Source organism: Hydra vulgaris, chromosome 03 (assembly GCF_038396675.1).
Source record: "Hydra vulgaris chromosome 03, alternate assembly HydraT2T_AEP".
NCBI lineage: Eukaryota > Metazoa > Cnidaria > Hydrozoa > Anthoathecata > Hydridae > Hydra > Hydra vulgaris.
The window spans coordinates 32,552,286-32,565,642 of record NC_088922.1 but is presented as its reverse complement, the minus strand read 5'-3'; the positions used below and the strand labels follow the sequence as shown (position 1 = coordinate 32,565,642).

At 28.2% G+C, this 13,357-nt stretch overlaps 1 protein-coding gene across 1 annotated transcript in view; it reads right to left on the bottom strand.

Annotated features, from left to right (window-relative positions):
- LOC101238484 (tyrosine-protein phosphatase non-receptor type 13) overlaps nt 1-13,357 on the bottom strand; it is a 176,954-nt gene that overhangs the window by 970 nt on the left and 162,627 nt on the right. Inside the window, exons 35-41 of the mRNA XM_065792946.1 lie at nt 1,644-1,742; nt 1,506-1,564; nt 747-822; nt 560-625; nt 378-454; nt 216-288; nt 78-140 (exon numbers count right to left, since the gene is read on the bottom strand). Of these exons, the coding sequence (XP_065649018.1) occupies nt 78-140; nt 216-288; nt 378-454; nt 560-625; nt 747-822; nt 1,506-1,564; nt 1,644-1,742 (513 nt within the window). The remainder of the gene's footprint in view (nt 1-77; nt 141-215; nt 289-377; nt 455-559; nt 626-746; nt 823-1,505; nt 1,565-1,643; nt 1,743-13,357) is intronic.

Genomic DNA, 13,357 nt, shown 5'->3' with positions numbered 1-13,357 from the left:
CATTATGAGGTAAAGTTAAACCTTTTTATTGAAATATCTTCTACCAATTTAGTAAAAACTACATAAAATTTTCTTACTTTATTTTGAAGAACAAACTGACGCTGTTCTTTTAAACTTTTGGCTATAAGCGATACATCAAACTAAAAATAAATATTTTAATTTTGTTTACATTTAAACAAATTATCAAAAAGGTTCTAAAAAGATATTGACACTACCTTTACATCACGCTCTAAAGCATTCCAAACACAATCCATAATAACAAACGTGGCGCTACGTCCTGTCCCAGTACTAAAAAAAATATTCTTACCATTAAAAATCAAAACAAAACAAAAGAACAAAAACAATTGTTGCAGATAAATAATAAAAATACAAAATACCTGCAATGAACTAGAGTTACAGAAGAGTTGCGATATGTTTGAATAAACTTCATAAACCCTAAATAATCCGTCATTTTCTAAAAATAAGGGAGATATTAAGTTAAATACATATACAAGAATTAAAACTATACACGTTTAAAAATATCATAAAGTTGATAAAAAATATGAAAAATAAAATGAACCTCTGGTATACTATTTTCACGCCACTGAGAAAAAGCAGCTTGAGTGACAAAAAGAGATTTATCCATCTTAATTATAAAATATATCTTAATTATAAAATATATTATGAACCCTTCAAAATAAACTAAAACATTTAAATATTTTTCACAAAAAGATTTGAAAAAAAGTGTCTTGTGTTGAGATTATTACTTTGATGTTCTTAAACTGTATTTGTCTATACTTGTAAATCCCGCAATCCTCTTCGTGCAACAATATTATTTCAAACCTTAAAAATAAATTATTTGATATTACACTTTGATATAACTTAAAGGAAATAACACTGATAAACAAATAAAATCTTATTGTGCAAATCTTGTTAACTAGGTGGTTTTTTAAAACAAATTAAATATGCTGATTTCAAATATGCAAACCGTTTTTCACCATCACGTCAAGTTGTAAAGATATTTGGGTTCAAATCTTTAGTATTTAAGGTAAAGTCCCTTATATTGTCGAAAAAAATAGTTATTCAAAAATATGTCATACTTTTGAATAACTTTTTTTTTGAATAACAAAATGTTTCTCAGCAATAATACTTTCTGTATTATTGCTGAGAAACATTTTGTTAAAATTTTTTTAAAAGTCTTTAGCATTTTTTCACATAATTTTTTTTGTCAATAAATTTTAAGTAAAAATATTTATCTTTTCTAAAATCTCTATGAAAATACGCTTCTTTTGAAACCCAGGTTGACATACTTTTGAATAACTTTTTTTTCGACAATATTAGGGACTCTACCTTCAATACTAAAGATTTGAACCCAAATATCTTTACAACTTGACGTGATGGTGAAAAACGGTTTGCATATTTGAAATCAGCATATTTAATTTGTTTTAAAAAACCACCTAGTTAACAAGATATGCACAATAAAATTTTATTTGTTTATCAGTGTAATCAGTTTTTAAAAAACCTACTTTTCAAGAATCCTCATTGGTAAATTTGCTGACTCAGGCCAATAACATGGAAATTTGATCTTTAACACAAAATTTTTTATAGAAATCATAAAACTAAAAAAAAACCTCAAATAAACTTTAGGAATGTAAAAAACTTACATTTTCAGAAGTAAATTCATTATTAAGCATAACAATTAATTCAATTTTATTTTCCCAAATACATCTCCAAAAATCATTTACTGTGTGTTCTAAGGGAGCCTGTTAAAAAAAATAATTAGTAAAATCAATTTTTATAATTTCCTACTTAAAGATTTAGGTTGTTTTTTTTAATATTAAAATTTAGTATTATAATAAATAAGATATGGTAGTAGACCCGCAAGCCGCCATTAGCCGCTAGCCGTCGCCAAGCACTGCTTTATTTTTAGCCAGCTGTGAAAAATGCCTTCGCCAGCCATGAAAATAAGTCGCCATAGCCAGCCGTTAAAATCATAGTTAGTTAATTGATTTAAATCTTTAAATTAGTTTATGTCCATTTTTTTTTTTAATTTTATCATATCACCTATCACCAATCGCTTTGTAATATAGTTTTTGGTTTAACCATGGAATTCCATGAGTCTCGTGTTAATATACCGTATGTTCGAATACCTTAATTTTCGCGCTATAAAAAAAAGTGTCTTGCAGTCCAAAAACAGTAGTCAATGTTTATCATAAAAAAAAGAAATTTGTCATCTGCGCAATTTTAAAATGAAAAGAAACAATCATTCTAAAGGTCCGAATTATCATTATTGTTTGTATTATATATATATATATATATATATATATATATATATATATATATATATATATATATATATATATATATTTATATACAGTTCGTGAACGAGTAAATAAATTTGTTTCCATTGAAAAAAAAACTGGAACAATTTGCTTGCTCAAGGATCTGAGATGGATTCCTGTGTCCAACAGCAAATCTAGGGCTGCTACATCCAAAGCATGGGACTTCATGGGTCAACTAATCTTGAAAGATTCAAGAAACCAAATTAATTAAAATTATTTATTTAATAATCAGTTGTACTGCAGATACTGTTTCGAAGAGCAACCACGTGTCGATGAAGGTCGATTATCAAAGGTATATGTTACTTCAACAATGACATCTTCTGGTAACCATCTAAACCATGCTGTTTTTTAACATGGAAAGACTTTTGAGCAACCAGTTAGTTCTAAAATTACTAATTGGGTCCGCACTGTACAAAATAATAAACCGGCACAAAGTCAATTTGAATTCAACAGAGATCTTTGTCTGTTAATATGTTTAGATCTTAAGCCATTTAGTTCAGTTGAAAGATCTGGGTTTAAAAGTTTTTGTTCAAAAAATACAGCGTTTCAGCCTCCATCATCTGACTGTATATCTGGATATGCCCTAAAAAATGTTCATACTTCTGTTAAAGAAAGAGTCTTAGAAGTTCTACAATCATGTGTAAGTGGAACTTTGATGATGGATGGTTGGACTGACAAGCGTAATCGTTTACCTTATTTTGGAATTCGTTTAAGTGTTGTGCATGATTGGAGATTTAAAATTTTCACATTGGCTGTTCAGCCAGTGGAGTTGCACACTTCTGAGCAACTTTATCGATTTGTTAAAACTGTTTTAAAAGAATTTTTACCTCAAGATAAGCATTTTTTATTATTTAACACAACTGATGGTGCAGCTAATATGAAAAAATTATCAAAGCTATTAGGCCATGAACGTATAACATGCACCGCACATGGAATTCATCTGCTTTTAACCTCAGATAGCTTAAAAAAAACTCCAGAATTAACTTTACTAGTAAGCAAATGCAAAGAAGTAATAAAAGCTTTACATTTTAAGGGATATATGCTATCGAATGAAATTGAAACTGTGAAAGACGAGGAGTTGTTCAAAAGAATTACAATTCATGTTGACGAGCTAATAGCTGATGAAGAGGATCCAATTCTGGATTTTGAAATTGAAACTGAAAATGTAAGCATTCTTCCACAAACACAGCTAACTAAATCTGTTAGTCAAGCTGATGGGAGTTCACTTGAAGAGTATTCTGAAGAGTATTCACTTCTAGATTTTGACATACAAGCTAAAAATGAGGTCATAAAAAGTCATGAGCACAGTTCTTTAAAAAATAGTGTCCCAACAAGATGGAATAGTACCTTGGAAATGATTGAATCTATCTTAGATCTAAAATGTTGATACAGTGTTAAAAAAAATTGGAAAGTATGATTTATGTTTTCTTCCTGAAGATTTAGAACTTTTGCAAGAACTGCGCAATTTTTTATCTCCATTTCGAGAACTGACTCTACTTGTTAGCGAGGGAACACCAAATTTGTCTTGCCTTCCACTCATGGTAACTAAAATTAAAAATTGTTGCATTGTTCAAGTTACAGATTCTTCTGCGATAAAACAATATAAAAAGTTAGTTAAAAAATGCATTGAGAAACGGTTAGTTGTTACTAATTTAGTTGAATTAGCATGTTGTTTTGATCCAGCAATTCGTGATGTTGTTTTGACGAAGGAAAAATGTGAAATTTTGTTAAAAAAAACAGCTATGACAAAATAAAAACTTCTTTATTTGGTTAAAACATTTTACCACAAATAGGAACCGATAAAAATATTAACTTCTCTGCGTCATACATTGACAATAATCAAAATAGTAAAAGCTCAAATGCAGCTCAGGATTTTAAAAAACTTAGACTGACTTTATTACAGGAAACTGCAAAATCTTCACTAAACTCTGGAGCAATATTAGAGAATAGCAATGGGTTGCAAGCTGAAATAAATCTTTATCTAACCATTTGTGATAATCAATCACCAGCCTTGCTGTTTTGGAAAAATAATGCAGAAAAGTTCCCTATTCTAGCATCCATAGCCAAGGTAGAAGATAATTTTATTTTTGACATTAAACTAATACTAGTGACAAAAATAACAGCAAACATTAATTTTTTTCTGAAGTTTAATGTTGCTTATTTTACATAGTTTCTATTGTTTCAGGTTTATCTTGCATTTAGCATCGGCAGTGTACCTGTTGAATGCCTTTTTAGCACGACTGGTTTAATTTTGAATGGAAAGAGATCCTCCTTGGCACCATTTCGAATGAATGCAGTTTGTTTCATACACGATAACTATCCAAATGCTGGTCTATGAGCTAAGTCTTGCATTTTTTGGATTAAGACATTATTTATGTTTTTATTTCATTTTGATTAACTTTGTATTTCATATATGAATATTTATTATATGCAAAAGTTTGTTTTGTTTTGGTTAATGCTGTCGGTATTATACTTGTATATATGTCATTATTATACTATAAATATATTATATATATATATATATATATATATATATATATATATATATATATATATACACATCTGCATAGCAATAATAAATTAAATTAGTAAAAACACTTATCTAATTTTTGATTACTTCAACACTGTGTTTCACCATCAGTAGGTTCATCAGGATTCTTCCTGATGAACCTACTGATGGTGAAATATATATATATATATATATATATATATATATATATATATATATATATATATATATATATATATATATATATATATATATATATATATATATATATATAATAGCCAGCTAAGCAGCCAAAAAAATCAGGCGGCTAGCCAGCCACAAAAATGTAGGCTAGCCTCTCATGCCATCAGCTAGCCCGTCAGAATTTTTTTTAGCCAGCCATGAAAGTAAAATACCGTGGCTAGGAGGTCTATATGGTAGCGCCTGATTTGGCCAAATGCAACATTTTGCAACCTGAGAAGTTGCAAAATGTGGTTACAATTATATGATGAGTTGTGAAAGGATGTCCTGATTAAATTTAATTTATCTGAAAAGTTATTTAAATAAAAGCTTGAAACATCTACTTTGTATTTAATACAATAGAATTGTAAAGGAAAATTATTATAATGCACTTGTATATATGCAGTCTCGTGTATCTGAAAATGTTTTAAGATAGAGACCTCATTATTGTAGGATATTTTTAAAAATATTTTTAAGGTAGTGTAGTCTGGAGCTAACCCAAATAAAATATTTGTTTGAAGATTTGTAATTTTTTTCTCTTAAGCTTTTGCATTAATGTTTTTTTTTCTTATCATTGCATGTATCAAGTAAATGTTTTATATTCATTAAAAAAAAAAAGACAAAATGTGTTTGCAGAGCCTGATGCAAAAATATGCTATGTTCAGAAAAGCCTCATAGAGGGTAGAGTGCCAATTTTTTTTTGAAAATGTTTACTCCTAATTGCCATCTAATTGTCTTCTATATAAAAAAATAACAATGGATTTCAAAAATTAGATATAATTATTTTCAGGGGTTGCTCAAGACCTTTGAACATTATATTCAGGGGTTGCTTAAGACCTTTTAAAATTATATCCAGGGGTTGCCTAAGACCTTTTATAATTATATTCAGGGGTTGCTTAAGACCTTTGAACAATAGGCAGGTCCCTAAAACTATCAAAAAAATTTCCTAAAAAGTAGCAAATCTATTTCAAAAATTTGTTTCAAAAATTTGTTTTATATACTAACTACTATTTATAAACTTAACATATATATAATTCTGACATAATATAAAATTCGCCGAATGGTTACACACGAGCAGTGAACGCTTGAGAGAAGAAATGAAGTACATTAGAATTATTTTTCAAACAAAGCATATTTTGACAGTTTTCAAGACAATAATAAATATTTAAAATATAAGACAGACAATTCACCTAAACAGTACTAACAATAGTAATAAAAAATAAATTGTTATATAAATACTAATATGAACTAGGATAAACAAAAAATATATCACCAAACGAAAAATAAATAAAACAAAAAATAGATTAAAAAATAAAAAGTATGCGTATATATATTTATATATATATATATACGCATACTTATAAAAAAAATAAAAAGTATAGTATATATATATATATATATATATATATATATATATATATATATATATATATATATATATATATATAAGCTACAATACAAAATTATATGTATATGAACCCAAAATTCAAAACTCAATCACACAGGATAACCTCATATACATGGCATACAAATCTATATCTACATTACAACCATATACTATCTATTAAAAGAAAATATTATCTAAATAAGAATGAGTTCAAACAAAGTTTATCTAATAAAAGAACAAAAAGCATGCAAACGATGTAAACAGGCTGTATGTGCATAAAAAATTTCCTAAAAAGTAGCATAACTATTTCAAAAATATTTGTTTTATATACAAACTATTATTTTAGCCTTTATTGCATAAAAACTGTTTTCTCTTGTTTACATAAAATGTATCCTATACAAAACAAGTTTTAGAAGAACTTGATACCTAATTTTAAAAAAATATATAAAATAGGTCAAAAAATTGTTATGACTTATTTACAAAAACTTTTTTATTTACAAAAACTGTTTAAACTCAATCTCAATTGTTCCATTATTTTGTGTAAGTTGCTTCATCAATGCAATTATTTTATCTAAATTATTTTGTGTAAGTTTATTGTTTCATCAATGATGCAAATACTTTTTTAAAAATAAAAATAATTTTCTACCAAAAAAAATATATTTCATAATAAATGTTCTCTAAAAAATTAGCACTTTTTTAATATTATTATTAATTATATTTATTTATAAGGAAAAAAAATCACCTGTTAATATATATATATATATATATATATATATATATATATATATATATATATATATATATATATATATATATATATATATATATATATAATACAAAATTATCTCTAACATTTTAAAAGTTTAAAAAGTTTTAGTAACACCAGTCAAGTGATTATTTGAAAGAAAAAAAATGAAGTCGTAAAGCTCACTTTGAAACAGCCGTGATATAATATTATTATTATATATAGTTATATATATATATATATATATATATATATATATATATATATATATATATATATATATATATATATATATAATAATAATAATAATAATAATAATAATAATAATATTATATCACAGCTGTTTCAAAGTGAGCTTTACGACTTCATTTTTTTTCTTTCAAATAATCACTTGACTGGTGTTACTAAAACTTTTTAAACTTTTAAAATGTTAGAGATAATTTTGTTTTATAAAAAGAATATAAACACCAGTAAAATATTTTACCATATGAGATTAAATGAATGATTGAAACTTTCTTGAATAATAATTAATGATAAAATAAATAAAAACTTTCTTCGATTTTAGATAAAACGCGCCAAATGATGAGCTTGGCTAAATTTTCGTAATTTGTTGTCACTTTTTATCAAAAAAAAATTGAAAAAGTATATTTTAGATATATATTATTAAATATACACATTGTAAGACCACTTTAACTTAAAAGAAATTTATTTAAACCTGATTCTTAACTGAAACAGGCAATATTAATGTCTGTAAAGCAAATTGCTATTTTTTTACTCACAAAACATTAAAGGTCAGGTGATTGTTTTAAAATGTAATCAAAAATTTATGCATAAAAATAGAAAAAAATTTTGTAAACCAGCCAAGTTTGAAAATATATGGCATAACATAGCTAGAGATACAGAAAATAATTTTTTGATTTTCATATGTATAAAGATTACAATTTTAATAATTTGATGCCTTTTGCAAAAAAAATTACGACTTTGATTTAATAGTGATTAAATTAAAAAAAGAAATGCATTAAAAACTAACTTTTCTTAAAAAAATTAGCAAAGAGCACCAAAAATCAGATAGAACAGACATTCATTGATAAGTGTTCCCGATTTCAACCATCAAGCATATAGCTATGTTATGCCATCTTAGTTGTCCCAAGACAGGTTTTTCGTAAATATCGCAAAAAACAGAAAAGTGATCGAAAATCATTGGCAATGTTTTAACCTTATTTATTTTTATTCCATTTAATGTAACTATATATTTAACAAGGAAAGATAGATCTTTTATATTTTTGCTATTTGAAGACTATAGCATTTATAAAAAAAAAATACTATTGTTTTAAAGTTAGGGAACTTTTATACTCTTTATGCGGAAATTTTCTGATAAACTCCTGATGTCAGTCTCGTTTTTATATTGAGTGAAACAGCCGTGATATATATATATAAATATATATATCAGTGGTGTACCCTAATGGTTGTCCGGTGACATGGGACAACTCGTTTTCTCCAAAGGCGACTGAAATTTAAAAAAAATGTCTGTCAGTAGCGACGACCAGATAGTTTCTTACTTATAAGAGAGTGTTTATTAATAAAACAATATTTTAATTGAAGTAGAAAAGCATAAAGAAAAATAAAGTGGATATTCAAATAATATTTAAAACTTATTAAGAAACATAAACAACTTTATATAACTGTACTGTATAAAAAGTTTAGCATTATGAAAAACGTTACTAATTGTTCATAAAAATGCACATTAATTTTAAAATCAACTAATAAACTGGTCGATACTTTTTTTCCAGTGAGCAAATCCAGATTTTGCATTTTTTGTAAAATCAAAAACCTAATTATTTAAATATATTTAAACTGTTTATATTCATTTTCTTATAATAATTTGTGATAGATAAATAATTTAATACGTTTATTATATTAAATAATTATTTTTAATGTTATAAAAAATTTTTTATAACTTATTACTATTAAAAACGAGTTCAATATTCAAGCACTTATTTTATTTGGGTCAGGATTTTATAAAAAATGCAAAGCATGGATTTGCTCAATGGAATTTAGTTTCAACCATAAAAACTTCTTATTGGTTGATATTAAAACTAAAGCGAATTTTATGGACTATTAGTTTTTTAGATACTAGATGCTTATCTAATTTTTTTTAAGTTTTGGAACTACTAATGTTTGAGCAAAGAATGAACTTTGAAAGTTATAAGTGCTTTATAAAAGTAATAACATTATTATAGCTTTAGTACTTTTATAATGCAGTTAGTGACAAGAGTTTTATTACTTTTGCAGTTCAAGTTTTATATATATTTTGTATATAAAAATTTATATATATTTATGTGTATATATATATATATATATATATATATATATATATATATATATATATATATATATATATATATATATATATATTATTTAACCTACCTTCAAAATTAAAAATATTTTTTCTTGTTATTGTTATAAACAGTTAAAAATTTTTATATATACATTTTCAAATGAATCTTCAAGAAGAATTTAACAAACAGTTAAATTTTTTTATTTATACTAGACTTTTTAAATTCTTCAAAAAGATTTGGTAACCAACAGTTCAAAACTTTATTTATACTTTTCAAATAAGTGTGAAAATGAGAGGATTTTATAACCCATTTTCCAGATTTGATTGTGAATTGTAGATATATATATATATATATATATATATATATATATATATATATATATATATATATATATATATATATATATATATATATATATATATATATATATATATATATACTTTTTAAAACACCTTCGCTTCCAACAAGGCTGCAAGCAACCACTAATTAGAGTTGGAAGTTACTGAAAGAGAAAAGATGAAGATTGTAGAGTAAGATAACGATTGACAGACGACTTAAAGGATTGCAAGTTATATGAATCAGGAAAGCAAGATGAAGAAAGTGAATTTTAAAGGACCAATGTTCGAGGAAAAAAACTAGACGAATAAGAGTTTTTAGAGCATTTAGGAACACAAAAAGGATAAGACTTAATTGAATGACAAGTAACACAAGAATGAATTTTAGTAGATGGCACAAGAGATGCTAGCTCTTTAGAGCAGTGCCCATTATAGTATATGTAGAAAAGAAAAAGAGAAGCAACATTACGACAATGTGATAATGGTTGGAGGTTGGCTGCAAAAGCAAGTCCAGCTATGTTTACAATGTGTTTTTGCAACTTGTCTAAATGAGAAAAGTCTGCTCCAGATATGGCAACAATATTCCATGCAAGACCGGATTTGAGATTCATAGAGATAGAGAATAAAATTCAGAGTAAGAAAATGTCGAGCTCAATAAAGAGATGCAACCTTAGCAGATGCTAATTTTTCAATGAAGTTGATATATGACTCATCGAGTACATTACCGTTCATAATTATAGAAAGGTCTAAATTATTGCAATAACAATTGACTGAAAAAAAGTGAGTTTTTTCTGAATTAAAGTTCACCAGCCACTGTGAGCCCCATGCTGTAGCAGAAGTGAGATCCTTTTCGAGCTCAAATGCCCCCTCCATGAAATCAGAGAGTGTTGGCTTCTTACCATAAGAATAAATGTAGTATCATCAGCCAAGAATGCCACCTTAGATGTAAGAATAAGATTGTTAATGTAAATTAAAAAGAGTATAGGGCTAAGGATTGAACCTTGAGGAACCCTTGAAGTTACAGGATATGAAGAAGAGTGCTGTCCGTTGAGGACAACTTTTATACTACGATTGGAAAGGAAGAATTCAATAATCTTAAAGATGTTTCCGGATACACCATAAGAAGAAAGCTTATGGAGAAGACAAGCATGCCAAACTTTATCAAAAGCTTTAGAAATGTCAAAAGTGATGGCCTTAACCTCTCCACCTTTATCTAATGCATGATAAAATCTATCGGTTATTACTGTTAGCAAATCAGCTGTAGAACAAGAAAATCAAAATTCATATTGATGATCAGAAAGTAAGTTATTAGATTCAAGATGAGAGATAAAGTGTTTGTTAATTAAAGATTCAAAAACCTTGCTTATGATAGGAAGAAGACTAATAGAACGGTAGTTAGACAAATCGGATCGCTTTCCAGAATTTTTGAAAAAAGGGATAACAGATGCCGAAAAGTTCTTAGCAAATAATTCAGCTTTGTCTTTAGATGCGGTGACAAAGTCTGAACCATACAAGAGAGGTGGAATTACAGATTTGCCCTTATTATTGATACTATTAAAGATTCTTCAGAAGTCACGAGAGCCTAATTTGTGTGATGAAATACGAGATTTCATGACCTGAGAATTTGTCTAATGCCAAAGGTTTTGTCTAACGCCAAAAAGGGCTTTGGCGTTAGACAAAACCTTTTTGCAATGGTTTCTAGCAGTAATAAACAAACATCTGTTTTCTGGGGAATTGTTTTGCTGATAGATATGGAAGGTTTTGATTGACAATTGCAGCAGCTTAATGTGAGGAAAATCATGAAGAAAAGTGAGGCTTGACCTGGAATTGTCGAGACAGAATAAAAGATTCCATGCCAGCCTGAATCCACAAAGTTATGTAAGAAGCACATTTGTCAACAGGAAGATAAAAGGTTTCTACACAAGGGCCATCACAAAGAAAATCACGGAAAGAGTCCCAGTCAGCTTTAAGGTAGTTGTAAGAGGTACAATGGAAGGGGGATTCAGACGATGAAGAAGAATGAGATAATAGTTTTAGAGTGACCAAACTGTGATCAGAAGCACCTAAGGGTGAATGTGGAGAAACTGAGCACTGTCTAGGATCAGAAACAAGACATAAGTCAAGTAGAGAAGGTAAATAATTTGGGTTGTCTGGAAAGCGAGTTAAAAAGTTGACTACTTGAGTTAGGGATTGAGAAATCGCAAAAGTTGTGGGCTTTAATGCCTGCAGAGTAACTGACACTAGAGCCAAGCCATTCAGTGTGATGAGCATTAAAGTTACCGTCAACAACAATATTGGCTGACAAGTTAAATGCCAAGACCAAGCATGTGGCTCTTGGAGTCTTTACGAATTAGAGGAAGATAACCATCAACACTAAGATCACAAGATAAGACAGCTGAACTCAAATTAGTCTCACAAAGAGCAAGTAGGTCTGGTGAACTTTGCAAGAGATAAGACTCAACAGAAGAAAAGTTACTTGGAAGACCACGAACATTAGTGAATGATAGGTTTAGAGATCTTGGTGATGACGTTGGTTTTTTTGTGTTTTATAGTTTTTGGTATTTTATTCATTGTTAAATGTGTAAAAGAACTTGACTTAAAACATAGATAGTACTCAGTTCACTGTTTAATAGCCTAAGAAATTGCCTCATTACTATTAATAAACCCTAAGCTGTAACAAAGGGCTTCAAATGTGGCCTTGGCAATGCACACCAAAAGTACAAACAGAGACACCATCCATGGGCAACATGGCACTGTCAATACTTTTTTTTTCAGTTGTTGATGGAATCAGTCTCTCTGAGAGCTACCACAGAGTTCGGGAAACTTGACTGCCAGCCAGTCTCAGATCCATAAAACTGAGTTTTGGATCTGTACCCTCATTAGGAGATAATAGAATGAGTTGCCTAGTCATAAAAACAGAGACACAAGCAAAACCCATGCATTGAGTAAAGAAGATCAAGCATTCAACATCCTAAACTGATAACAATGTATCAAAATTGCATCTGTGCCAGCCTAATAGATGAAGAAGGGGTGCGAGGCTGGTCAACAGATAGAATTTGTTTTCCGCTTTAGTCTTTGCCTAGGAGGCCTTCTACAAGACAGAATCTGGATGCATTTAACATCTGCCAAAAGATAAGTATTTTTATCAAGACACCATCTCTAGCCTTTACTCAACCAAGAGCCCCACAGCAGGGGGTGTTTTAAGTCGGAGTTGGCATCTCCTAGCCTTTGCCTAAAAAGGTCTATCCTACAAGGCAGCAGGACAAGAAGCAGATTATACTGGGTTACATGTTACCAGTAGCAGGATAACCTGACCTGACAATAGGTATAACCAAAATAATAATTACCAATAGGTATAACCAAAATAAAATAACGAAATAGGGTTGAGAAAACCCCTCTATCTTTTTCAGATATTGACTGAGGTCGGCTTCACACCTCCCACCCCTGATATTTAAATTATCATTTCAATCATCAAGATATTTAATTGAGATATTTAAATCAA